This window comes from Chlorocebus sabaeus, chromosome 27 (assembly GCF_047675955.1).
Source record: "Chlorocebus sabaeus isolate Y175 chromosome 27, mChlSab1.0.hap1, whole genome shotgun sequence".
Lineage (NCBI taxonomy): Eukaryota > Metazoa > Chordata > Mammalia > Primates > Cercopithecidae > Chlorocebus > Chlorocebus sabaeus.
The window spans coordinates 12,925,869-12,950,494 of record NC_132930.1 but is presented as its reverse complement, the minus strand read 5'-3'; the positions used below and the strand labels follow the sequence as shown (position 1 = coordinate 12,950,494).

At 42.5% G+C, this 24,626-nt stretch overlaps 1 protein-coding gene across 1 annotated transcript in view; it reads left to right on the top strand.

Annotated features, from left to right (window-relative positions):
* Positions 1-7,075: 7,075 nt before the first annotated feature.
* Positions 7,076-24,626, top strand: part of PGM2 (phosphoglucomutase 2) — a 35,559-nt gene continuing 18,008 nt past the window's right edge. Inside the window, exons 1-6 of the mRNA XM_008017660.3 lie at positions 7,076-7,255; positions 10,502-10,669; positions 15,174-15,280; positions 18,203-18,287; positions 20,495-20,578; positions 20,713-20,906. Coding sequence (XP_008015851.3) covers positions 7,175-7,255; positions 10,502-10,669; positions 15,174-15,280; positions 18,203-18,287; positions 20,495-20,578; positions 20,713-20,906 — 719 coding nt within the window. The 5' untranslated portion in view covers positions 7,076-7,174. The remainder of the gene's footprint in view (positions 7,256-10,501; positions 10,670-15,173; positions 15,281-18,202; positions 18,288-20,494; positions 20,579-20,712; positions 20,907-24,626) is intronic.

The window sequence follows — 24,626 nt, the reverse complement described above, 5'->3', positions numbered from 1 at the left end:
TAAAATTAGTAATGAGAAAAAATCAGACAATTTCATGAATTTAAGGAAAATAGGCATAAATAGGCCGGGCGTGGTGACTCATGCCTGTAAACCCAGCACTGTGGGAGGCCGAGGTGGGCGGATCACCTGAGGTCAGGAATTCGAGACCATCCTGGCCAACACGGTGAAACCCCGTTTCTACTAAAAATACAAAAATTAGCCAGGCATGGTGGCGTGTGCCTGTAATCCCAGCTACCATGGCCATGGAGGCTGAGGCAGGAGAATCGCTGGAACCCAGGAGGCAGAGGCTGCAGTAAGCCGAAATCGCACCACTGCACTCCAGCCTGGGTGACAGAGCAAGACTCCATCTCAAAAAAAAAAAAAAGGAAAAAGAAAAAGAAAATAGGCATAAATAATAGATATTTTAAATTTACACTGAGAAAGACCATGAAACTCCAGATGATCTGCCAAAAAGATTTGCTGTTGGTGTACTTTGAGTTTATGGCCAGTAATGAGTACACCGATAAAATCTCCTGGCACAGTATTTACTCATTTTCTCATCAGCCTTCAAATTAGAACACTGAGATCGTGGTGACGATACATTTTTCTTCGTTAAATTCAGAAAGGTTCACTTGTTTTAGAGAAAAGGTTTGTGTAGGTTTCATACCTGTGTCTTATATTATTATTATTTTCTATGTTTATTTTTTCTTTATGAGCATAAGGGACCCAGTGATTCATTCTTCAACAAATACTTACTGAACATCTGCTACAAACCAAGCACTGTTCTGGGTGCTGAAGGCTGAGTTAGGGGAAAAAACAGCAGAAAAGACAGTCAATATTTTTTAAATCAAATTTATAACAGCATGGCAGCGAGTGATAAACACTTTGAAGAAAAACAAAGTAGGAGAAGAGAGTGGTGAAGATCCCATTTTAGGTACGGTGAACAAGACAGTCAATGGTATATTGGCGACAGCTCCTCCTGATTCATGAGAGCACACTCTTCAATTTTTAGGAATTGTAATTGTGAGAGCAGATGTTAAACACAGACATTAGTGGGGTTTGGATCCGTGTCCCCGCCCAAATTGCATGTCAAATTGTAATCCCCAATGTTGGAGGTGAGGCCTGGTGGGAGGGGATTGGATCATGGGTGGGGGGGGGTAGATTTTCCCCTTGGTACTGTCCTCACAACAGTGAGTGTGTTCTCAGGAGATGTGGTTGTTTAAAAGGCCGGGCGCAGTGGCTCACGCCTGTAATCCCTGCACTTTGGGAGGCCGAGACGGGCGGATCACGAGGTCAGGAGATCGAGACCATCCTGGCTAACACGGTGAAACCCCGTCTCTACTAAAATACAAAAAATTAGCCGGGCGCGGTGGCAGGCGCCTGTAGTCCCAGCTACTCGGGAGGCTGAGGCAGGAGAATGGCGCGAACCCGGGAGGCGGAGCTTGCAGTGAGCCGAGATGGTGCCACTGCACTCCAGCCTGGGCAACAGAGTGAAGACTCCGCCTCAAAAAAAAAAAAAAAAAAAAAAAGGTGTGGCACTTCCCTGCTCTCTGTCTTCCTCCTGCTCAGCCCTTGTGAAGTGCCAGCTCCCTCTTCACCTTCCACCATTGTAAGTTTCCTGAGGCCTCCCCAGAAGCTGAGCAGGTGCTGGCATCATGCTTCCTTCAGAGGCCGTGGAACGTGAGCCACTTTTCATCATAAATTACCCAATCTCAGGTATTTCTTTACAGCAGTGTGAGAACGATCGAATACTGCCATTATTGAAAATTAAATTATATAAACTACAAAGTCAACATATTATATTAAAAACAAAGCTAATAAATACTCAAACTCAGCATCTTCTGTGTAGATTACTGACTATTATCATGATCTATGTCCTTTAAGTTATTTACATCTATGATACCTGTGTATTGGAAATACTATATAATGGTGTACTGCTCCAATCTCTTCCCAACTCTGTGTCCAGTGATATCACATTGTAGTTTTAAATCGACCATGATGGATGTATTTACACTATGGAAATTGGCAAATACTATAGGTCAGGGCTTTTTATCCCAGGGAGCCAGTTGTTAAACATTTACCAGCATTTTACAGAAGAGAGATCTTTCTGACGAGTTAATATTTGAGGAGAAGCCTGAATTAAATGTGGGAATATCTGGGGGAGGGCAATGCAGATATAGGCCTTAGACTAGCACTTGCTTGACATGTTCAAGGATCAGCCCAGAGAACAGCACGGTTCTGGGAGGTAAAGATAAGTAAGATACCATTTCTGTCCTCCAGGAAGTCAACCCAGTGAAGGAGAGACCATAAAGGGAAAATGATAATGAAATGAGCTTACAGGAAAGACAGAAGGGAGTGGAACACGCTAAAGAACACCAGAGATTGGCTGGGCGCGGTGGCTGACACCTGTAATCCCAGCACTTTGGGAGGCCGAAGTGGGTGGATCACTTGAGGTCAGGAGTTTGAGATCAGCCTGGCCAACATGGTGAAACCCCATCTCTACTAAAAAAATACCAAAAAAATTAGCCGGGCATGGTGGTGTGCGCCTGTAATCCCAGCTACTTGGGAAGCTGAGGTAGGTGAAGTGCTTGAACCCAGGAGGCAGAGGTTGCAGTGAGCTGAGATCGCACCACTGCACTCCAGCCTGGGCAACAGAGCAAGACTCTGTCTCAAAGGAAAAAAAAAAAAAAAGAAAACACCAGAGATGCAATCAGTAAAATCCAGACTGGGAAACCCTATAGGACAGACAACCTAGTTTCTTCAACAAATAAACTGCAAGGAAATTGAGGCAGAATCTGTAAAATAAAAAAGACCTCAAAGACATATGAAGCCATGGCAAGATTATTTGGCTCCTGATTCAAGCAAACTGCAAAAAAATTATAAAATTAAGATTTAAATTAAAATTATAATTAATATAAATTAATAGATACTTGGAAATTTAAACATTAAAGGGACATTTGATGGTATTTAAAAATTACTACTTTAATTTGTAAAATTTTAGGTGAGATAATGGTTTTGCGGTTATTTTCAAATGTCCTTCTGTTTCAGAGATACATGCCAAAATACGTATAAGTGAAATGATATGATATCTGGCATCTTCCTCCAACTAACACAGGAAGGGGAAGTGGGTAGATGAAACAAGATTGGCCATGAATTGATCATTGTTGAGCTGTGTGGTAGTTACATAAGGATCAATTTCGTAAATAATTAAAACTTTCCAGAATAAAAAGTTTTGGAAGAGCTTTTTCTGGACTGGATACCAAGGGACTGATAGAATTGCTGACCAGGTATTTGAGGACATTGGGAAGACTTCCAAAGAAATTGGGACACTCATGTGAAAGCGTTCCCAGGCAGCAAGACAGCATGAACAAACAAATGAAGTTATTTTAAGCATCACCTAACATCATCGATATCAAACATGGTTAGGATTTGGTTTTCACCAAGAGCAGGCTATTATCACATGGAAACAGGTTGCCAGAGTTCATGGAACTTCCTTTGAGATGGATATGTGTAGAGATGGGCTGAGTGAAACAGGAGAGGGACTGAACGTTTGACTGGGATATCAGGAGACCCAGAGTGACAATCCTGGCTCTGTCATTAACCAGCCGTATGTCTTGGAGAAAGGCTCTTAAGTTTTGGGTGTCTCCATTTCCTCGTTTACAAAACAAGAAGGTCTGACTTATTCCCTGAGAACCCTTCTTCAATCTACTATTCGATGTGGGTTTCCACAGATATAAAATGATAACTGCGGGGTCATATGTAAGAAATTATCAGCTTCAGGTCTCTGCAGTGTCACTGTCAGAACCTCCAACATCAGCAGGTGACCTCAGAAAAGTCCCTGACACAACCATCTGCTTCACATGAGAAGCAGATGGGAGGAAGAGAGCGTGGCTGTGTGCATTGTTTTCCAACGCAGTAACTAAAATCTTGGTGCCCTTCTCAGTAAGAGAAAAGAATTTATTTACCATTTGGCAACTTACTAGTTAAAAGTTCCTCTCTACTTGGAAACTACACTTGCTTTCTTTCCTTGTTTCTATAAAGGAATATTGAAAAATCTGCTCCTTGGTGTCTCAAATGAAGTTAAAATAGTTCTGATTGGATATCACCCTGGGCCCACAGTTTCCAACATAATAAAAGGTGCCTGGCTGGGTGTGGTGGCTCACGCCTGTAATCCCAGCACTTTGGGAGGCCAAGGTGGGTAGATCACGAGGTCAGGAGTTCCAAGACCAGCCTGGCCAACATAGTGAAACCCCATCTCTACTAAAAACACAAAAATTAGCCGGGTGTGGTGGCACACGCCTGTAGTCCCAGCTACTAGGGAGGCTGAGGCGGGAGAATCACTGGAACTCAGGAGGCAGAGGTTGCAGTGAGCCAAGACCATGCCACTGCACTCCAGCCTGGGTGACAGAATGAGACTCCATCTCAAAAAAAAAAAAAGGTGCCAAAATAACTTCCTTAGACACCACTCCCCACATGTTTTGAACCATAGTAGAGACTCAGCTGCAACCATCAGATATGAACTCTAAGGCCCAGAACTGCTGGATATTTAGAGACCCACCAGCCCCCCTCCTACCTTGGCAGAAGGCTGAAGGCTGCACAGACTCGTCTCGGAAAACTGGCATTTGAGAGGAAAACAACGGTGAGTGAGATCTGCCTGGGTCTCTGATTCTCCATGTCCTGCAATTTTTTTCCAGAGCATGACTGAGAAGAAGACTTGTCTGGTGCAGAGAAAAGAAAGAGCCTGAGTGTGGTGGACCTGCAGACCACCTAACATTTGGGGAAACTGAGGCAGTCTGTCCTTCTCTTCTTCTCTGTGCTCCAGTCTCTCAGGCTTTGCAGTCAGGGGAAGGACCACACTCTCACATTAACTACATCCTTCCCTCACATCTCTCTTAAGCTTCCAGTGCTCAGGCAAGCTTCCGGACTGAGGTGGCCTCTGTTAGCCTGCAGCCTCATGACATCTCTCTGCTTTCCCTCCAGCATTTTATCAGTTTGTAATTATGTATTAACTGCTGTGATTACATGTTTAATATGCCTCCCCCATGACATTAAACAGATATCATAGATCCTGGATATATATTTTTTCTTTTTAAAATTGAAGAACATACTAGCTGGGCGCAGTGGCTCATCTCTGTAATCCCAACACTTTGGAAGGCCGAAGTGGGCAGATCACTTGAGGTCAGGAGTTCATGACCAGCCTGACCAACATGGCGAAATCCATTCTCTACTAAAAATACAAAAAAAAAAAAAAAAAAGGCTGGGCACGGTGGCTCACACATATAATCCCAGCTACTCGGGAGGCCGAGGCAGGAGAATCACTTGGACCGGGGAGATGGAGGTTGCAGTGAGCTGAGATCCCACCATTGCACTCCAGCCTGGGTGACAGAGCAAGACTCTGTCTCAAATAAATAAATAAATAAATAAATAAATAAGCTGGGCATGGTGGCACGCCCCTGTAATCCCAGCTGCTCAGGAGGCTGAGGCATGAGAATCTCTTGAACCCAGGAGGCAGAGCTTACAGTGAGCTGAGATCGTACCACTGCACCCCAGCTTGGGTGACAGAGCGACACTGTGTCTCAAAAAATAATAATAATAAAAAAATTGAAGTACATACAGAAAAGGCACAACTCATAAGATTGCAGCTTAGCGAATATTACAAAGTGAACACACCTGTTGACCATCGTCCAGGTCAAGAAACAGAATAGTCCCAGAACCCCAGAAGGCACTTTCCCTCCTTCCCAAAGCTACCACTCCCCTGACATCCATAGATTAGTTTTGCCTCCTTTTTAGTTTTTAATCTTAAAACTTAAGAAAAAAAGATATAAGTTACATACAGTGAACTTTACCCTTTATATCCTAGTTCTATGAGTTTTGATAAATGTAAACCCCAAACTCAATCAAGATACGGAGCAGTTCCACAACTCCCTCAAATTCCGTTGTGCCCTTGGTAGTCAACCCCTCCCCCCACCCCCAGCTCTTGAAAATCACTGATTTGTTCCCTCTCCCTATAATTTTATATATTTCAGTTGTTTTTTTTTTTTTTCAGTGTCTCCCTCTGTCTCCCAGGCTAGAGAACAGTGGCATAATCAGAGCTTACTGCAGCCTCGACCTCCCAGGCTCAAGTGATCCTCCCTCCTCAGGACTCCCTCCAGCTCCCCCATCACCAAGTAGCCGGGCTACAGATGAATGATCCAGTATTTTGGGGTGGGGAGGCGGGTTTTTGAACTCCGTCACTCAGTGTTTGTGAGATTCATTCATGATGTTGTGTATAACAGTAGTTCACTTGCACTGCTGTATCAGTGTGCCATGATTTATTTATATGAGTTGGTATGGATATACTACCAAGTATTTATCCATTGTATTGTCGATGGTCATCTGGGTTGTTTCCAGTTTGAGGCTTTTACAAATAATGCTGCTAGAAATATTCCTGCACGTGCCTTTTTATGCTTATGGGTATGCATCTTCTTTATGGCTTGGTGATACTAGCGTCAGGAAGATGTGCTCCTATGTTAGTTTCCATAAGTTTCACGCTACCTTTCACACTTAGAGCCACAATTGATCTGGAATTCAGAGCTGTGTGTGATGAGAGGTAGGGGGCCAATTTCTCTTTTTTCTTTTCCCTACGTGGATATCCCGTTGACCCAGCACCATTAACTAAAAATAGTTTCCTCCTGTGCTCTGCAGCCCCGCCTCTGAAATAAATTGTCCGTACACGTGTATTTTTGTTTCTGGTCTCTATCTTATATTCCACTGGTCTTCCCACTTTGTTTTTCTTTTTCAAGATTTTTTTCTGGCTGTTTTTGACCCTCTGAATTTCTACATAATCTTCAGGCCCCTATCTGGGTGCACTTCCTAGTATCCCAGCATCTGACATGTGCCTGGCGCGCAGCAGGAACTCACGGCTGGCTGTAACCTGGCTGCATCAGAGACCATGGCAAAGCCTTTCATTCGTGCCAGGTTCCCGCAACTCACTCCAGCCGCGCAATTCCTCCTGGCTCACTCCCACCCCCCGTGGCACACCCACAAAAGGCAAGGAGGCGTGCCCGCCGCGGCGCACGTCACTTTCCCCAGGACCGGCTGGCTGCGCCACGGCTCTCCCCGCCCCCGCCTCCGCCTCCGCCTCCACCTCTTGGGGCCGGGCCGGAAGAGTAACTTCGCCGCCTACTTCCCTCCGCCGCGCAGCACAAGCTCAGCGATGGCGGCTTCAGAAGGCGGCGGTCTAGGCGAGGACGCCCGGCTGGACCGGGAGACGGCCCAGTGGCTGCGCTGGGACAAGGTGAGGGGCGTCAGCAGGCGGGGAGCACCCGGAGCGGGGCCGGGTGCTCCGCCCTCCCCAGGCGCGGCGCTGCGTGCGCTGCCTGAGCTGCCTTCCCGCCCGGTGCACCCCTCTTCTCTCCCGGGAAGACCCAGGAGGAGGGTGCGGCCGCTTCTAGGCTTCCTTCGGCCTGGCAGGCATGTGGCACGGTCGGAGTTAGGCCGGGAAAGCTTGTTCCCGGACGAAACCAGCCAACCGGCCGGCCGGACTGCAGGTTTGGAGTAGAAGAGCGAGCCAGGGTTGTCTAAGCGCGGCCAGACTCTGGACGCCCTCTAGCTGAGGGGCGCACGCCTGTCACTCAGACAGTTGGCTCGTGGTCCGTGGTCTGCTGTGCATCCCCATGGACCCAGAATCGCTCCGTCCCGCCTATTCCTTTGGCCGCTGAGACCTTTGCTGAGCAGCGTTGTGGTCCGATCCTCCCATCCCGAGGGCTTGGTTACAAACCAAGGGTCTTCCTGGGTGGGCCCGCCTGGCTTCAGGAGTACCCCTTAAAACTTTGACTGCCGAGGAGGAACCCTTTGGACACAGCACGGTTTTCTGTCTCTTCATTCCTTTTCTTAGAGAGAATCAGGAACCCAGCTCTGGACATCACTCCCTCTCTCCTCTCTAACTTGCGTCTCGCCCTTCCTACCTGTTCTCCTGCTTGCTGTTCGGTTTTCTCGGAATGTCCCTAGCTGCTCTCCTCTGCCGAAATTGTTTCTCCCGTTGTGACTCATTTTGTGCCTGAACTTAAATGTGGCTTACGTAGAGAGTCCTTCCTTGGCTCCGAAGTGTAAATTATTTCTCCCTAATATTCACTCTAAACGGTCTGTTATTTTCCTTTCTAGCTCTTACTACAAATGGTAAAAACAAAAAACTCCAAAAACACTTGTTTGTGGGTTTGTTTAATGTCTGTCTCCAGGGCCGACTTCAGGGGCGAGAGACCCCTGCAGTCTCACAGGACTCCCGCTCCTGGAAGGGCCCACTGTTGTTTTAATGTCCTGCTGTCCTGTCTTGAAAATCTTAATGGTAAAAAAAGAGGTCACCCATTTTCATTGTGCACTGGACCTCCATAGATTATGTGGCCAGGCCTCTCTGTTCTCACTACGTTGGTTTGTAGTGCCTGGCATAGGCATAGTGCATGACGCGTCGTTGGTCACTGAAATACTTGAATGAACAAAGCAGATTACAAGGTCAGTAGGGGTCAGGTCTTTGTCTTTATTTACCATTCTCCGGCCCCTACAAATAAAATGTCAGCAAATCCCATTTCCAGGATGCTCTTGGCAACTCCTTGGGGGCGTTTTTCTTTTCCTGGGGAGATAACCTTGTGATTCTCAAGGGAAGTAAAATGTTTCCATTTCTGATAACTTGCAATTTGTAGAGTACAGAATTGTTTTGAAGTCAGAGTTCATAATGCACTTTCCCTAAGAAGAAAAAGGAGAAGAAAGCAATCTAATTTCTACACAGTGTTGCATCTGTGTATAGAAAGATTGTATCTCTCTGGGTAGAGATGAGATGTCCTTTTTTATTTATTTTTTTTATTTTTACCACTTCTCATGTTCTATCCTCTGTTAATTTCTTTTTTTGCTTTGAAACTGGCACCTAACTTAGAAGAAGCCCGTTCATGTTCCAGTGAATCTCCCACCTCTAGTCTGACTACCCTCTCGCGGTTGGCAAGGCACCCTGGCAGGTGCCCTCTGTGTTTCCACCGTGCCCTTCATCCCTGCTCTTTTCTCTGTTGTCAGTTTTGGTCACTGCCAGGGCTGATTTTGATCCTGCTCTCCTCTTGACTTCTCATTTGTATCTGTCCGTCTCCTTTGCTTCTCTCAGGCTACTTTCATATATATCAAATTTCATATATATCATATATGTCAAAGACCATATATATAATTGGTCTTTCATATATATCAAAGACCAATTAAGATTTTCCAGACCTACACTGTGAACAAGAGAGAATCACTCGATATTGGGTGTGGCAGTGAAGTCCGTGTTTTCTGATTCACTCCACGAATATTTATTGAGCGTCTTTTATGAGCCTCTTTTATGTACCCGATCTGAGCCCTTCTTTGGGGGCATCTGACAGTCTAATAGGTAAGACTGTGTTCTGTAATTAGTGTCTGAATCTGATAGGTAAGACTGTGTTCTGTAATTAGTATCCGCTGCTTTTCACCAAAAAAGGTGGGGTTTACTTGATTCCTATTGAATCTGAAACAATCTGGAAATGTGGGCTTAATTCCAGAAAGCCAAGGTTTTATTTGCAATAGTATTTCAAAGTTCAATTACATGGCCATGTCCTGCATGAGTGCTCATCTAAGTGGATAATGACTATAAAACAGGAATATAAAGTACTTCCTCTGTTGTTTTCCTGAATTCATAACTTAAAAGGCTCATATGAAATTAATGTGATTGTCATTATTTTTCTCCAACCTTAACATTTTCTGCAACTACCATACAAAAAAAAAAAAAAAAATAGAGCAACGTATGATGAACTTAAATGAATCATGTTAGCATCTATTTGAAGCAGTTAATGTTATAGAAAAAGCACTAGATTAATGTTTATCTTTCTATTTAAGCAAGTCACTCAATCTCTGAGGCTTCCCCATCTATAAAATTAAGTTTCTGTTATTTGTCTGCTTCTTGGAGATGTTACAATGTTCAAACTTGACCAGGTATGTGAATGCCTGGTATGAATTATAAAACATTACAAAAGTAAGGTTTTCATTTAAATTGTGTAATCTCTCTGGAAAATTAGAGGGCATTAGGGAGAAAAATGAACATTTAATCACAACTAAGTGCCAGGTAGAGAAAGATGTTTTACACTAAGGTGAAGTAAACCGCCTTAAAACCTTAAAAATCGAGTAAGGGAGGTTCTAGATTATTCTCATTTTGCAAATGAGGAAACAGAATTTGAGAACTGAAATAATCTGCACAAGCACTTAGAGTTGGCAAGTAGTGTGCTGGGATTGCATTCTGGGGGTTAGACTCATATGGTAAAACCTCTTCTGTTTCTCCGAAAGTGCTTACCTTGACAGGAAAGAAAAGAACACTTACATTATAATGTCAAACTGACTTCATATTTCAGATTTCAAAAGCATCAGAAAATTGAAAGGTCTACATATATATATATATATTTTTTTCCATGGGTTAGAATAATTGTGGGTTTTTTTACATTTCTGATTTTTCATTCACTTATGTGTCTCGCTGTATCTATACATTTTTGTTTTGCAGAATTTCTTAACTTTGGAGGCAGTGAAACGACTAATAGCAGAAGGTAATAAAGAAGAACTAGGAAAATGTTTTGGGGCCCGAATGGAGTTTGGGACAGCTGGCCTTCGAGCTGCTATGGGACCTGGAATTTCTCGTATGAATGACTTGACCATCATCCAGACTACACAGGTACCACATCTTTATAATTCTTAGTAACTCAATGTATCCCCTAGCTCATTTTCTATTTGACAGACCTGATTTGTTCTAATTATGGACTTGTCTTATCAACTTGGCTAGACACAGGAAGTCGCCACCATTTACTCCATAAAGTAAGTTGGTCGAAGTAGCACTTGATCAGGACTCATATAGCCATTCATTCATTCAACACACTTATTGAGTGCCTACTGTGTGCCAGTCACTGGGGATGTGAGAGTGACTCAAACAAACAGATTCTCTCATGGAGCTTTCCTTCCAGTATAAATGCACCAACTAAACTGACAACTTTTAAGGTTCTATTATTTTTGCCATGGTTACATAGCAAGTGCTAAAAAGCTTTTCTAACTGCTGGAATTACCAAGAGCCTGTTCTTCTTTGTTTTATAGTCTGGATTGAGTCTGAGTTTCCTTGCCTTAACTTGTGAATGTTTTTGTCAGAGTCTAGACCCAGCTTTTAGGAAAGAGATAATTTGACAAAGCAGAAGACTTCCACTGGGTATTGGCAGTACTGTTTATGAGGGAAATGAAATAGAACAGATTATTCTTATCAGTATTTCTTCAGCTTAGACCTGTTAATGATGAATGTCACTTTAATTCTGGGAAAAGAAAGGCTAGAAAAAATTGGCTAATAGTGATTACATGTGCCTCACATATACATCCCAGCATAAAAGGCAGAGCTGGACATGTTGTAACAAAACTCCAATAAAGAAAGCTCATCTAAGGGTATAGATTTACCATGAGGGCCAGGCACGATGGCTTACACGTGTAATCCCAGCACTTTGGGAGGCTGAGGCAGGCGGATCACTTGCGCCTAGGAGTTCAAGACCAGCCTGAGCAACATGGTGAAACCCTGTCTCTACCAAAAATACAAAAATTAGCCAGGCGTGGTGGTGTGCACCTATAATTCCAGCTACTTGGGAGGCTGAGACAGAGGGATTGTTTGAACCTGGAAGGCAAGGTCGTAGTGAGCCGACATCATGCCACTGGACTCCAGCCTGGGCAACAGAGCAAAACTCTGTCTCAGAGAAAAAAAAAAAAAAAAAGATTTGCCATGGGAACTCCTGGTCACAAATTCTTATTAAGCAATAGGGCTCCCTAAGATGCTGGAGGAAAGACTTAGAATGGGGTAAGTTTGGGAATCCTATTCGATTTGTGGATAACATAGGAACTGTGCTGATGAATAAGGTTGCCTTCTGTGCCAGTTACTAGGGCTATACAACAGATCACTGAAAACATAATGGTTTAAAACAACAACCACATTTATTTTGCTCACAGATCTACAATTTTGGTAGAACTCAGTGGGGACAGCTTGTCTCTGCTCCACTCAGTACCATCTGGTCCAGTTTGGAGGCTGGAATCATTTGAAAGGACCTTCATTCACACATCTGAAATTATTACTGGCTATTGGCTGGGATCTTAGCTGGGGCTGGAACCCCTTCATGTGGCCTAGACTTCCTTATAACATGGTAGTTGGCTTCCAATGGAGTATCCAGAGAGGGAGAAAGAGAATGTACCAGTTGGAAGCTGTGCTGAGTTTTATGACCTAGCTTTGAAAGTCACACAGTGTCACTTCTACCACATTCAGTTTGTTAAAAGTGAGTCAGTAAGGCTGTCTCATATTCAAGGAGAGGGCACACAGATACCCACTTCTCACTGGAGGAGCATTAATGTCACATTGTAAGAGGAACACGTGGGATGGCTTATATTACCGGGGCCATCTTTGGACAATCCAGTTGGTTACACCTGCCATTGGGCCTAATCTTTAGGGATTTCTAAGGGATTGTAGATTAACCTAGAGCTTTTTCCCATGTATTTTTCTACATCTAATTTCTGAGAATAATGAAATGTATTCCCGTTAAGGACTATCTTACCCATTTTTCTCCTAGAATTGGTCTTCTCTGGGGGTAAACCCTGTGGTAAAGAAGATGATCAGTATGCTAAAGGTCATGTAATTCAACCAGACACTACTTGGGATCATTTTCTCCACGACTCCACCACTCTGAAGTGCTCATTCAGCCTATTCTTGGATACTTATAATAGGGGACAGAGAAATGAAGAGTTAAGAAAGTTTTGGCTGAGCAGCTGGTATATCTTTAAAATCTTAGGAGTGGATTCAAAATTAGAGGCAAGAGGATTCCCAGAACAAACAGCCCAGGTTTCTACCCCATCTTGGGTAGTGTTCCCTGGCAGAATGCTGATAGACAAATATATTGGTAATTTTTCACTGATCAGACTTTCTTGGTGGCATAGGTGCCCTTCCTGCTGGTCTCTGGGTGTGGAGCCTCATTCTGAGGTACCCCAAAGTTTGCCTGGTTCGTTTAAGAAGCAGATGCATGTGATTCAAAAATATGTCAAAGGAAACAGGACAGAGAGACTGGAGGAAACTTTTGTATTGTTTGCCTCATTGATAGAGGTTATAATTTCCTCCTGCCAATTAATTTATGCTGTGTTTATGCTCTATTTTGGATTCTGTGTTCTTCGATTATTTAATTTAGCCATGGCATACCAGTGATGGGAAACTCACTGTCCACTGCAAGAGGCCATTCTATCTTTGGACCATTCTCATTAAAAGATGGTTTCATAATTTTAAGCCAAAATCTGCCTTTCTGTAGACTTTACATATTGGTCTTAGTTCTACTTTTTGAAGTCATACAAATAAACATGCTTCTTATGTTTTATAATAACATTTTATTTCTGAAAACCTCCCTCTTCCCCCCACTGAGTCTTTCATCTAGAATAGGAATTCACTTTTCTCTTGGCCATTCTTTCAGGTCCTCATCCTCAGCAGGCCTCTGAGATTTTTAGAGAATCTGGAGGTGTGAATGCTTTTTGCCCCATGGAGCATTGGGGCCACAGCTCAAGGGTTGAGCGGGAAGAGGGGAACTGTCACTGTTGTAAGTCTTAGAGTATCAGGCATGTGGGTACCTTCTGGGGAACGCATGAAGCCAATACATGTGGCCTTTTTTCCTTGTATCACTCAGCCTCAGAAGATAATCCCAGTGCAATGTATTTGTCAAGGAAAAGCTAGAGGCATTCTAAATTAGCTTTGCTCTGGCAACAAGGCTGTGATGTATCCCCTCCTACCCAAAATAAAAGTAACGGGTTGGGCATGGTGGCTCATGCCTATAATCCTAGCCCTTTGGGAGGCCAAGGCAGGAGGATTGTTTGAGCCCACGAAATTGAAACCAGCCTGGGCGAAACCAGCCAGGGCAATATGGCAAGATCCCATCTCTACATAAATGTTTTTTAAAAATTAGCCAGGCATGGTGGCATGTGCCTGTAGTCCCAGCACGTCAGGAGGCTGAGGTGAGAGGATTACTTGAGCCTGAGAGATTGAGGCTGCAGTGAACCGTGATCATGTCACTGCACTCCAGCATGGGAGACACAGTGAGACCCCATCTCAAAGGAAAAAGAGTTACGTATATTTTAATAAGACTTTAGCAAAAGTGAAATAAATAATGTAAAACCAATCATTATTTTTGCCCAGTCTACCAGAGTTTTCTTTGTTTTATATGGCTTTGAAGGAAAATAACAACAAAAATAATGCTTACAACAGCAAACACTTAATATAGTACTTAGTTGGTGTTGAATTCTCAGCCCTTTGCATGTTTTCATTCATTTGCTCCTTATGAGGTAGGTATTGTTATTCCTGTTTTACAGAAGAGGAAACTAAGGCACCAAGAAATCAAGGAACTTGTCATTTGTTTGTAGGTGGCAGCGTGGAGTACCGATTCACAGATTGTGCTTCTAGAGTGTGTGCTTTTAGGCCCTACACTGAAGCACCTCTCACCAGCCCTGGGTACAAATCCAGGCTCTGCTACTCGAATATCTGAAACAGGACAAGTCACTGTGCCTCTCTGAGCCTTATTTTAACCATCTATAAAATGGGATTTCTGGTCAGGGGCAGTGGCCCACACCTGTAATCCCAGCATTTTGGGAGGTGAAGACAGGAGGATTATTTGACGATAGTTCAAGACCAACCTGGGCAACGTAGCAAGACCCTGTCTCTACAAAAAATTTTTAAAAATTAGTTGGGCCTGGTAGCATGCACTTGTGGTCCTAGCTTCTCAGGAGGCTGAGCTGGGGCAGCGGGGAGGATTGCTTAAGCCCAGGAATTCAAGGTTGCAGTGAACTTTGATTGTGCCACTGCAACTGCAGCCTAGGCAACAGAGCAAGACCCTGTCTCTGGGGGAAAAAAAAAAAAAAAGTTTTCCTAACAAAGTCGATCTGGGGTGAGAGATAACAGCTACTAAGTGATCAATGACTAACATAGTACCTAATACAAAAACACGTAGATAATAAACAAAGCTGTTATTTTCTTATTGTTCAGTTTGCTTTCCTTACTGAGTGAATTTTCTCCCCTCTGCTATAGTGTTCTATGAAATTTGAGAAAACTTAATTTTTGTCCAATTTTTCTATGTGGTATATATAAAAATATGTTAAAGCGTATACTTTTTAAATCTATGGCGTATTTGTAGGGATTTTGCAGATACCTGGAAAAACAGTTCAGTGACTTAAAGCAGAAAGGCATCGTGATCAGCTTTGACGCCCGAGCCCATCCATCCAGTGGGGGTAGCAGCAGAAGGTATTTAAACATTTTTACAAAATGATGTTTTTATAATTAATTTTGCAGTTTTATTTTAATCACCATCTCAATTACTTGACTTTAATATATTCATTAGCCTCATTGTTTAACAATAAAAACAATGGATAATTTCTCTTGGCAACTTTTAAAGATTCTGGTTTTACATTGGGTTGAGGAAATAAAATTATTTAGACAATTTAGAATGTAATACCTATCTAAACAAAAATTTCTTAAACTGGCAGTATTATTTCTCCCTCTCATTTGCCTTGTTATACATAATTTTTTTTAATTTTTTAATTTTTTTATTATACTTTAAGTTCTAGGGTACATGTGCACAACGTGCAGGTTTGTTACATATGTATACATGTGCCATGTTGGTGTGCTGCACCCATTAACTTTATACATAATTTTTACCCTGCTATTCATAAACCTCCTGACCCCCTTCCCACTCTTGAATGCCCACGTCAAGCTGCATTTCTGAAACGTTCTCAAAGCAGTGGGACTCTGTTATGTAGCTGTAGGCATATGATGCTGATGGTGATAATGATAACAGTAATAGCAGCAATCATTGGAGTGCAGATTATGAACCAGACACTTACGTATTTACTCATTCTATCCTCACAGCAACCTGTAAGGTATGCACTTTTATCTCTTCACCCTGAGATGATAATGTGAAAGCAGGAGTCGCAATTTAAACCTAAGGAGGCTAGTACCAGGGGTCAGCAAACTTTTTCTCTAAAGGGCAAATAGTGGATATCGTACACATTGCGTATCACCTGATTCCCATCACCACTACTCAACTCTCCCATGAAGCAGAGGAACATCCATAGACAATGCATAAACACAGGAGCATGTCAGTGTTCCCGTAAAACTTTATTTACAAAATGGGCTGTATTTACCAACCCCTGCCCTTAACCGTGTTACATAACCCTCTTTTTCACTTGAACACTTCCTCTGTTATGATGAATTTTTAATCCTTCCAGAGTATCAGTATTAGTAGTATCTTAGAATTATACGTATTGAATATTAATGAAAAGTCTCATTAACTTTACAGAGCTGGATGAGTTTATAGAGTCCTATATTTGCCCACCAGGAGCTTCCAGTCTAAGATAGAAGCACTCGTGGGGACAAACGTGTGGCCGTGAGGAAGGGTGCATAGCCAGAGAAAATCACCAGGCGGCATCAGCCCCAGGTTGAACTCGGGGGCATACAATTTTTAGTCTTTAGCTTTGCAGCTCAAAAATGTGGTTTTTGTCAGTAAAGCAGAGAAAAGTTATAGCTCTGGGGGATAGATGCACATAAACTACATTCACAAGAGAATGATGTGGTATAAACTAGCATATCAGCTTGTCATTTACAGTTAGTGGATGTCCAGTTAGAACTAAATCGTGACCATGTTCCTCTGCCGCCCCAGGGCAGGTCAGATCCTTTGCTCAGAGCGTGCACAGTGCTTATATGTGGCTAAATCTGCCTGCTGAGCTTCTTAAATTTCTTCATTTTAGGCTGACTGCCCTGCTTCTGGTTGATACAACCTTCAGAGATATGTTAACATTATCAATTAAGGTACAGATTTTTTTGCCCTGGCCTTAGGGCCCTATCATTTCCTTAAAGTGAGTGATGTTACTGATTTAAGCTTATGGTTCAAGTCTCAGAGTTTGATGGGATGGGATGGAGTGGAACTCAAGGCTACTCTCTATTACCTACAAGGCGTGAGACATTTAGAGATCATAACATAAGTGTTTAACCAACACATGGTAAGATACTCATAATGAGTGAATGGAACCTTCGTAAGGAGTTGGAAACTATTGCAGTTTCTGAATTTCGCCCAAAGAAATGTTTAATCTTCCAACTTTAAATATCTAGTGGGGAACGTAAGCAGTAACTGTTAAGTATATGCAGAGAACGCATTGCATTTTTTTGTGCACGTTTGTAACAGAGAGAGAGAGAGTGGAGATCTGCTCTTTGTGCCCCAGGCAGCCTTCAGAATACTGTTCGATGAAGCTAGTGCTCAAGAAGTATTTGGGGAGAGGATGAATGATCTGATTGTTTAACCCACAAGGATGGTATAATGTTGTTCATTCTGAGTAAATTGCTCATTTATTTGTGGTAATATATTTTACACCAGCTTGAAGGAAGATTTGATGCCATTTTCTGTGTCTTGCCCTGAGCAAGTTTCTGTGGAAGTTGAGAAAAATGTCAAATAATTAAGTTTTCTTTCAAAGGCTGATTGGAACCAAGATGTATATATGTGTATGGGTGTGTGTGTGTGTGTGTTTGTGTGTGTATGTGTGTATATACACACATGCATACTCCAGGATGTCTTATATTTCAAATAAAGCAATCTCTAATCAATTTCCAGTCTGTGTGGTGTACACTGGATTGTGATAGGCTTAGGCGGGGATTTTCAGCCTCTGCTCTGTTGACATGTGGCTGGGAGATTTTTTTGTGGTTGTAGGGCACATTGTAAGGTGTTCAGCAGCACCCCTGTCCTGTCCCTACTATCTGCCAGTAGCAACTCTCTCTGTTCCCCAGTGTGACACGCAAAAATGTTTCCAGACATTTCAGATGCCTCAAAGGAGAAGGTGCAGACTTGCCCTGGCTGAGAACCACTGAGATACATGGAGAGCTGAAAGGCTGGGATGCAGCCTGGCTCCGCCGCTAAGTGGCTGTTAGACCCAGGGAAAGGGGCCTGGCCTTTCTTGACTTTAGTGCCATTTCTGTAAAACAAAAGAGTGAAATGAGATGACTCCTGAGAGTCAGCTTTACTGTCCCATGCCAGGGTTAAGATTGTAATAAATGCTGTCCTTGATCTGGCTGCTGCATTCACCCTAAAGAACATTCAGCATTCATTCCCTTCTTTCCATCTCTCACAGTCCTGATCACTCAACTCTCCTTTTCTTCCCTGTCACTCTGCATTCGCAGGTTTGCCCGACTTGCTGCAACCACATTTATCAGTCAGGGGATTCCTGTGTACCTCTTTTCTGATATAACGCCAACCCCCTTTGTGGTAAGTAGCCATTTCCTTTCATAATTTCCTGTCACATGATCAGGGATGGGACTTGGCTGAATTTGACAGTCTTTAGGGCTATTGGGATTGGACTGTTTGAATGACAGAGGAGCTCCTTGGCATGTATGAGGCATTTTCTTTTCTCTCCTGGAATGTTTCTCCCACATCCTGGTAATATTTCTCTGGTATTCAACTTTTGATTCATTGAAATTGGTTTTTTTAAAGTGCAGTTCTCCTTTTGTTTGCATTCTAAGGATATTTGAGTGAGTTAGCAAAAAAAAAATTTTTTTTTTGAGACAGAGTCTCGCTTGTTGCCCAGGCTGGAGTGCAATGGTGCAATCTTGGCGCACTGTAACCTCCATCTCCTGGGTTCAAGCAATTCTCCTACCTCAGCCTCCCAAGTACCTGGGATTACAGGCGCCTGCCACCACGCCCAGCTAGTTTTTGCATTTTTAGTAGAAATGAGGTTTCACCACATTGGCCTTGCTAGTCTCGAACTCCTGACCTCAGGTCATCCGCCCGCCTTGGCCTCCCAAAGTGCTGGTATTACAGGCGTGAGTCACCGCACCTGGCCTTTTCTCTGTTTTTAAATTTGGTTTGTAGTTCTTTTTCTCAGCTATCACAATTAAGAAACTTCTTGGGTCGAAATCTGAATTCACCTCAAACCCTGTCTTGTCATGAATATTTTTGACAAGCTGGCGCACCCCTGTTTTATACAAATGTTTTATTCTAAATACTATTCATGGCTAGTACAGAGAGCATGCTCGGCATGTTTGAGTAAGACTCTTATCAAATCCTTTGTGTAGCACAATCTAAAGAAAAGACAGTAGGGACTAAGACAGCTGTTGCTTTGACATAGACAAAACTTTTAAGAGCTGGGCCAGATGCTGAAAATACGTTTTGAAAACTGTGATTTGGATGCATTTACTCACATCTAGTAGAAATGAGACTGTATCGCTACAGAAGGAGACTCCAACTCATTTTGTGTTTGCTGGCTCTAGTGCCCTGACAGGTAGATGCAGCACCCCTAGGCTGTAAATAACCTGGTACACACTCTATTCACATCTAAATGTAGTTCAAGTTTCGTTGTTTAATGGAAAAATTGTCATGTATTCAAGCATCCTAATTACCTTCTGTACTAAGTGTTAATAGCTATTAATTTGTCATGATCCTTTGTCCACACTGAGGAGTCGTTCTCCTCTTTTCTTTGGCCCAGGACACCTGAGACATGTGACATAACTTCCAAGGGGTTGAGTGACTGCAATGATTCTTGGTGGGAGGGTGGAGGGGACAGACAATTTAAATCTCAGGTTGCCTGTGTATAATCAATGTCATTTACCATAATGGGGGAATAATCCAGCCCCTCCTCCCATTTTGGGAAGTAGTAGAGATGGGAGCTAAGTTGAAATATAAATAACCCTGGAGTGAGAGATAAATGAGCAACGTGTAAGAGCATTCTCCATTACCTCAACTTTTTTTTTGAGACAGAATTTCACTTTTGTCTCAAAAAGAGTTAGGGCTGGAGTGCGGTGGCACGATCTCGGCTCACTGCAACCCCCGCCTCCCGAGTTCAAGTGATTCTCCTGCCTCAGCCTCCCAAGTTGCTGAGATTACAGGCGCCTGCCACCATGCCTGGCTAATTCTTTTGTATTTTTGGTAGAGACAGGGTTTCACCATGTTGGCCAGGCTGACCTTGAACTCCCGACCTCAAGTGATCCACCTGTCTCGGCCTCTCAAAGTGGTGGGATTATAGGCGTGAGCCATCACCCCCAGCCCCTCAGTGTTTTTCTCAGCCTTTTCCTTAAAAGCAAATGAGAAAGAGGAGAAGAGGGAGAAGCGGTTGGAGGGAGTAAACTGAATCCACAAACTTCTGTCTCAGGTAGAAGCCTTGAAAGTGTTGGAATGGAGGCTTAGACCGTTGTTGTGTTTGAAGAATTTTCTAGCTCAACCAAGTAGAAGATGGAATGAGAAGGCACTGAGGAAATTATTCACCTTTCTTATTAGGAAATGCATCCTGAAATTTTGAGCAGCCAGTTAGTTCTAAGGGTAGTTGCATACTGCTGGGGTGTGGCTCAAAAATATTACGCTATTTATATATTATGTTTATTAAAAGGGAGCAAGTTGGCATGAACAATATAAAATAGACATTTTAAGGATGTCTGCTTTTTTTGTTAAAAACTTTGTTCTTGTTTCCTGCTATGTTACAGCCCTTCACGGTATTGCGTTTGAAACTTTGTGCTGGAATCATGATAACTGCATCTCACAATCCAAAGCAGGATAATGGTTATAAGGTATTTTCCTTTTTCTTCTCCACACATACATCTTTCTGTAGGAATCCTGTATCTGTATTCTTTGGGACCGTGGGTAACAGGTGCCTTATTTCCATTAACTGTAAACCTTCTGAATGTGTTCCTGGGTTCTCTAGGTCTATTGGGATAATGGAGCTCAGATCATCTCTCCTCATGATAAAGGGATTTCTCAAGCTATTGAAGAAAACCTAGAACCGTGGCCTCAAGCTTGGGACGACTCTTTAATTGATAGCAGTCCACTTCTTCACAATCCGAGTGCTTCCATCAATAATGACTACTTTGAAGACCTTAAAAAGTACTGTTTCCACAGGTAAATGAATTGTGTCTTCACTGGCCTTGAGTGAGTTAAGTTTATGTGATTCAGCCAAATTCTATCAGTGTTCGTGAAGTTTTTCTCTTTAACTGGTTCATATACTACAGCTGCATCTGATTTTATTTTATTTTGTTTACTTATTTTGAGACAGGGTTTCACTCTGTCACCCACGCTGGAGTGCAGTGGCACGATCTTGGCTCACTACAACCTCTGCCTTCTAGATTCAAGCGATTCTTGTGCCTCAGCCTCCCAAATAGCTGGGATTACAAGCGTGAGCCACTGCACCCAGCTAGTTTTTTTGTATTTTTAATAGAGACAAGGTATTGGCATGTTGGCCAGGCTAGTCTTGAACTCCTGGCCTCAAGTGATCCACCGGCCTTGGCCTCCCAAAGTGCTGGGATTCCAGGTGTGAGCTACCGTGCCCACCCAGCCGCATCCTATTTTAGAGGCTGTAGATCAGGCCTTGGCAAACTTTTCTTAAAGGGACAGATAGTAAGTATTTTTGGCTTTGAGGGCCACATGGACTCTTTCCCAACTACTCAACTCTGCTGTTTTAGTACAAAAGCCGTCATAGATGAAATGTCAGTGAAGGAGTGCAGACGGAAGTGGTGGCTTCCCATAGGCCTTAGTTTGCTGACCTGTTGTAGATTCCATACATGTATGTGATTCATATATATTCATACATGTCAGTGTGTGTGCGTGTGTGTGTGTGTGTACATATATATGTATGTTTTAAAAACTTACTCAAAAGTCTTGAATAGGAAACAGTGGTATTTTTCTATCTTTCCAAAAATTTTCTGTGCATGTGCAAGCATATATATATATATATGTATAATATACTTCAAAACCATAAATGGGAATATAGTGTGTGTGTGTGGTTTGTTCTGTGCCCTTTTCCCCCCAATTAATTTGTCACGGACACCTCCTTATGTTAGTCCCTATTAGTCCCGACTTTCTGTCTTAAAGGCTGCTGCACCGGTGGGTTTAACTCAGTGACACAGACTCAGTCCTTACCATCAGGTAGGAAGTGGTCTAGCAGAGTGACAGTAGTGTCTTCTTGAGTATGCTGTAGGTCCTACCCCTCCTGATTATCTCCCTAGCAAGAAACCATGGATTCAAAGAAACTGAACTTGTAGGTGTCTTTGATACTGTATTTGTTGGATCAGCTGATGGTGTCCACTCCAGTGCAGAGTATGAAAGCCCAGTCCCTCCTAAAGGGAGCAGCCACGCCAGCCAAGTGTTGCCCACATGAAAATATAGGTCCCAGATGCCATATCATCTGAGTTCTCCTCTTCCCAAAAAAACCGGAAACCTGCATTTTGTGTGTGAAATCTCCTAATTCCTACATGTTGTACCATTTTTTTCAATGGTGTGTAGTCCAGACAAAACACATCTGTGAACTTTCCCTCTGCCCCTCTCATTTAACTTCAGGAAAAATGAAGCATTTCTGGTTTTCCACTCCCAGTAGCTCAGGAGTCAACCCCCCTTGTGAACAGTTGCTTGAGTGTGTGTGTGTGTGTGTGTGTGTGTGTGTGCACGTGCATGTGTGTGCACATGCATATCCATAAGGTAACTTTCTGGCATCAGAATTGTCTATGCATTCGCAAAGTTGATAGTGCTTAGCAAATTGACCGCCAAAAATATACCAGTTGGGGCTCCCACCAGCAGTAGATGGTGACAGCATATGATATCTACGTTTCCTCCTGCGCTGTGATCCAATTTCTCATTTTTCCTGATTTGCTACTTGAAAGTAATAGCTCACTTTTATTTGTATTCTTTAACCTATATATTTCTATGTATTTGTTCACCTTTTATATTTATAAACATTTTTGTTTATAATATACATATATACATATAATATATATATAATATATGTTTTTTAGATGTTTTCTCTTCTGTTATCTTTGTAATTTTTTATTGAAACTCTTTGCTGAACTGTTTACAAATTTGTATAATATTTATTACTCTTATTTTATAGCTTCTGTGTTTTATGTCATGCTTAGGAAGACACGCTCTATAACAAAATTATTAAAGTAACACAAAAAATTTCCCTTGTTCTTTCTCTAGAACTTTCATGTTTTTTATAATATTTCAATCTTCTGTTTCATTAGTGATTTTTAATTTTATATGGGGCATGAAGTAGGAAAGCAGATTATAGGTTTTTTCCTAAAAGGTTTGCGGTTGTACCAACATCAATGGAAGAATCTTTTTTTTTTTTTTTTTTGACTAATTGGAAAGGTCACCTTTATGAAACAATTTCTAACGTTAATCAAGTGCTTATTACATATCAGATAGCTGCTGGAGGCCCTTCACATGTAATTTTTTTTCTTTTTTTTGAGACAGGGTCTCACATTGTCACCCAGGCTGGAGTGCAGTGGCATGATCTTGGCTCACTGCGGCCTTGACCTCCCAGGTTCAGGGAATGCTCCTGCCTCAGCCCTCCAAGTAGCTGGGACTACAGTTGTGCACCACCATGCCCTCCTAATTTTTTTGTATTTTTTGTGTAGATATGGGGTTTCACCATGTTGCCCAGGCTGGTCTTGTATTCCTGAGCTCAAGCAATCCACCAGCCTCGGCCTCCCAAAGTGCTAGGATTAGAGGAGTGGGCCACTGTGCCCGGTCAACATGTAATTTCATTTTAATCCTCAGAGTAATGCCAGTAAATTATAGTATATTATCATGCATGTTATAGATGAGAAAACTATAAGGAAGAGTGGTTAATAGCCAACAGTCACACAGCTTATGGATGGCCGAGCTCCAGGATTTAAATTCAGACTCTGACTCCAGAGCATGTTAACCACTTCTGTGTTCATTTCCCATTTCAAATTAGATTAACTTCTGAATTCTCTATTCTGTTCCTTTAATCTGCCTTTTTATATCTAGTACCAAGCTGTTTTAATTACTATAGGTTTATTATGTATTTTAAAATCCAAGAGAGTTGTTTTTCCAGATTTTTCCTCCCTAATCTTACGTGTTTATTTTCCCAGATGCATTTTATTTTCAGGGTATGCTTGTTTTAAACCATGATTCTCTTAGATAAGACCGTGTTCATTTATTCATTCCCAAAAGAAATGGATAGTAATCTAAGATTCCAGTCATCAGAGCATTGGAATTTTTTAAGCCTTTTATTTTTTGCAACTTCTCTTGTTAATTTTGATATCTGTTGTTAGTCTGTATGAAGTCCGTAAGTCATGGCATGGTATCAAACAGGATTGTTACTTGGCAAACAAAAAGTTTTATTTATTATTATTATTTTTTTTTATATTTTTTTTCCTGAGATGGAGTTACGCTCTTGTTGCCCAGGCTGGAGTGCAATGGCACAATCTCGGCTCACTGCAACCTCCGCCTCCCAGGTTCAAGCGATTCTCCTGCCTCAGTGTCCCAAGTAGCTGGGACTACAGGCATGCGCCACCATGCCCAGCTAATTTTGTATGTTTAGTAGAGATGGGGTTTCTCCATGTTGGTGAGGCTGGTTTCAAACTCCTGACCTCAGGTGATCTGCCCGCCTTGGCCTCCCAAAGTAAAAGTTTTATTTTTTATATCTTTATGTATGGGATAACCCAACACATTTTGTTAAAAAGGACATTTTAAAAATCATTTCTGAAGCTGATAAAAGACATTTGGGAACATGTCGCTTTGGGGATGTATGGGTGTGTGGAGCCCTGGAACTGTCCCGGGCTGGCTCTGGCACTGTCAGGGCACCTGTCAGGCCAGCAG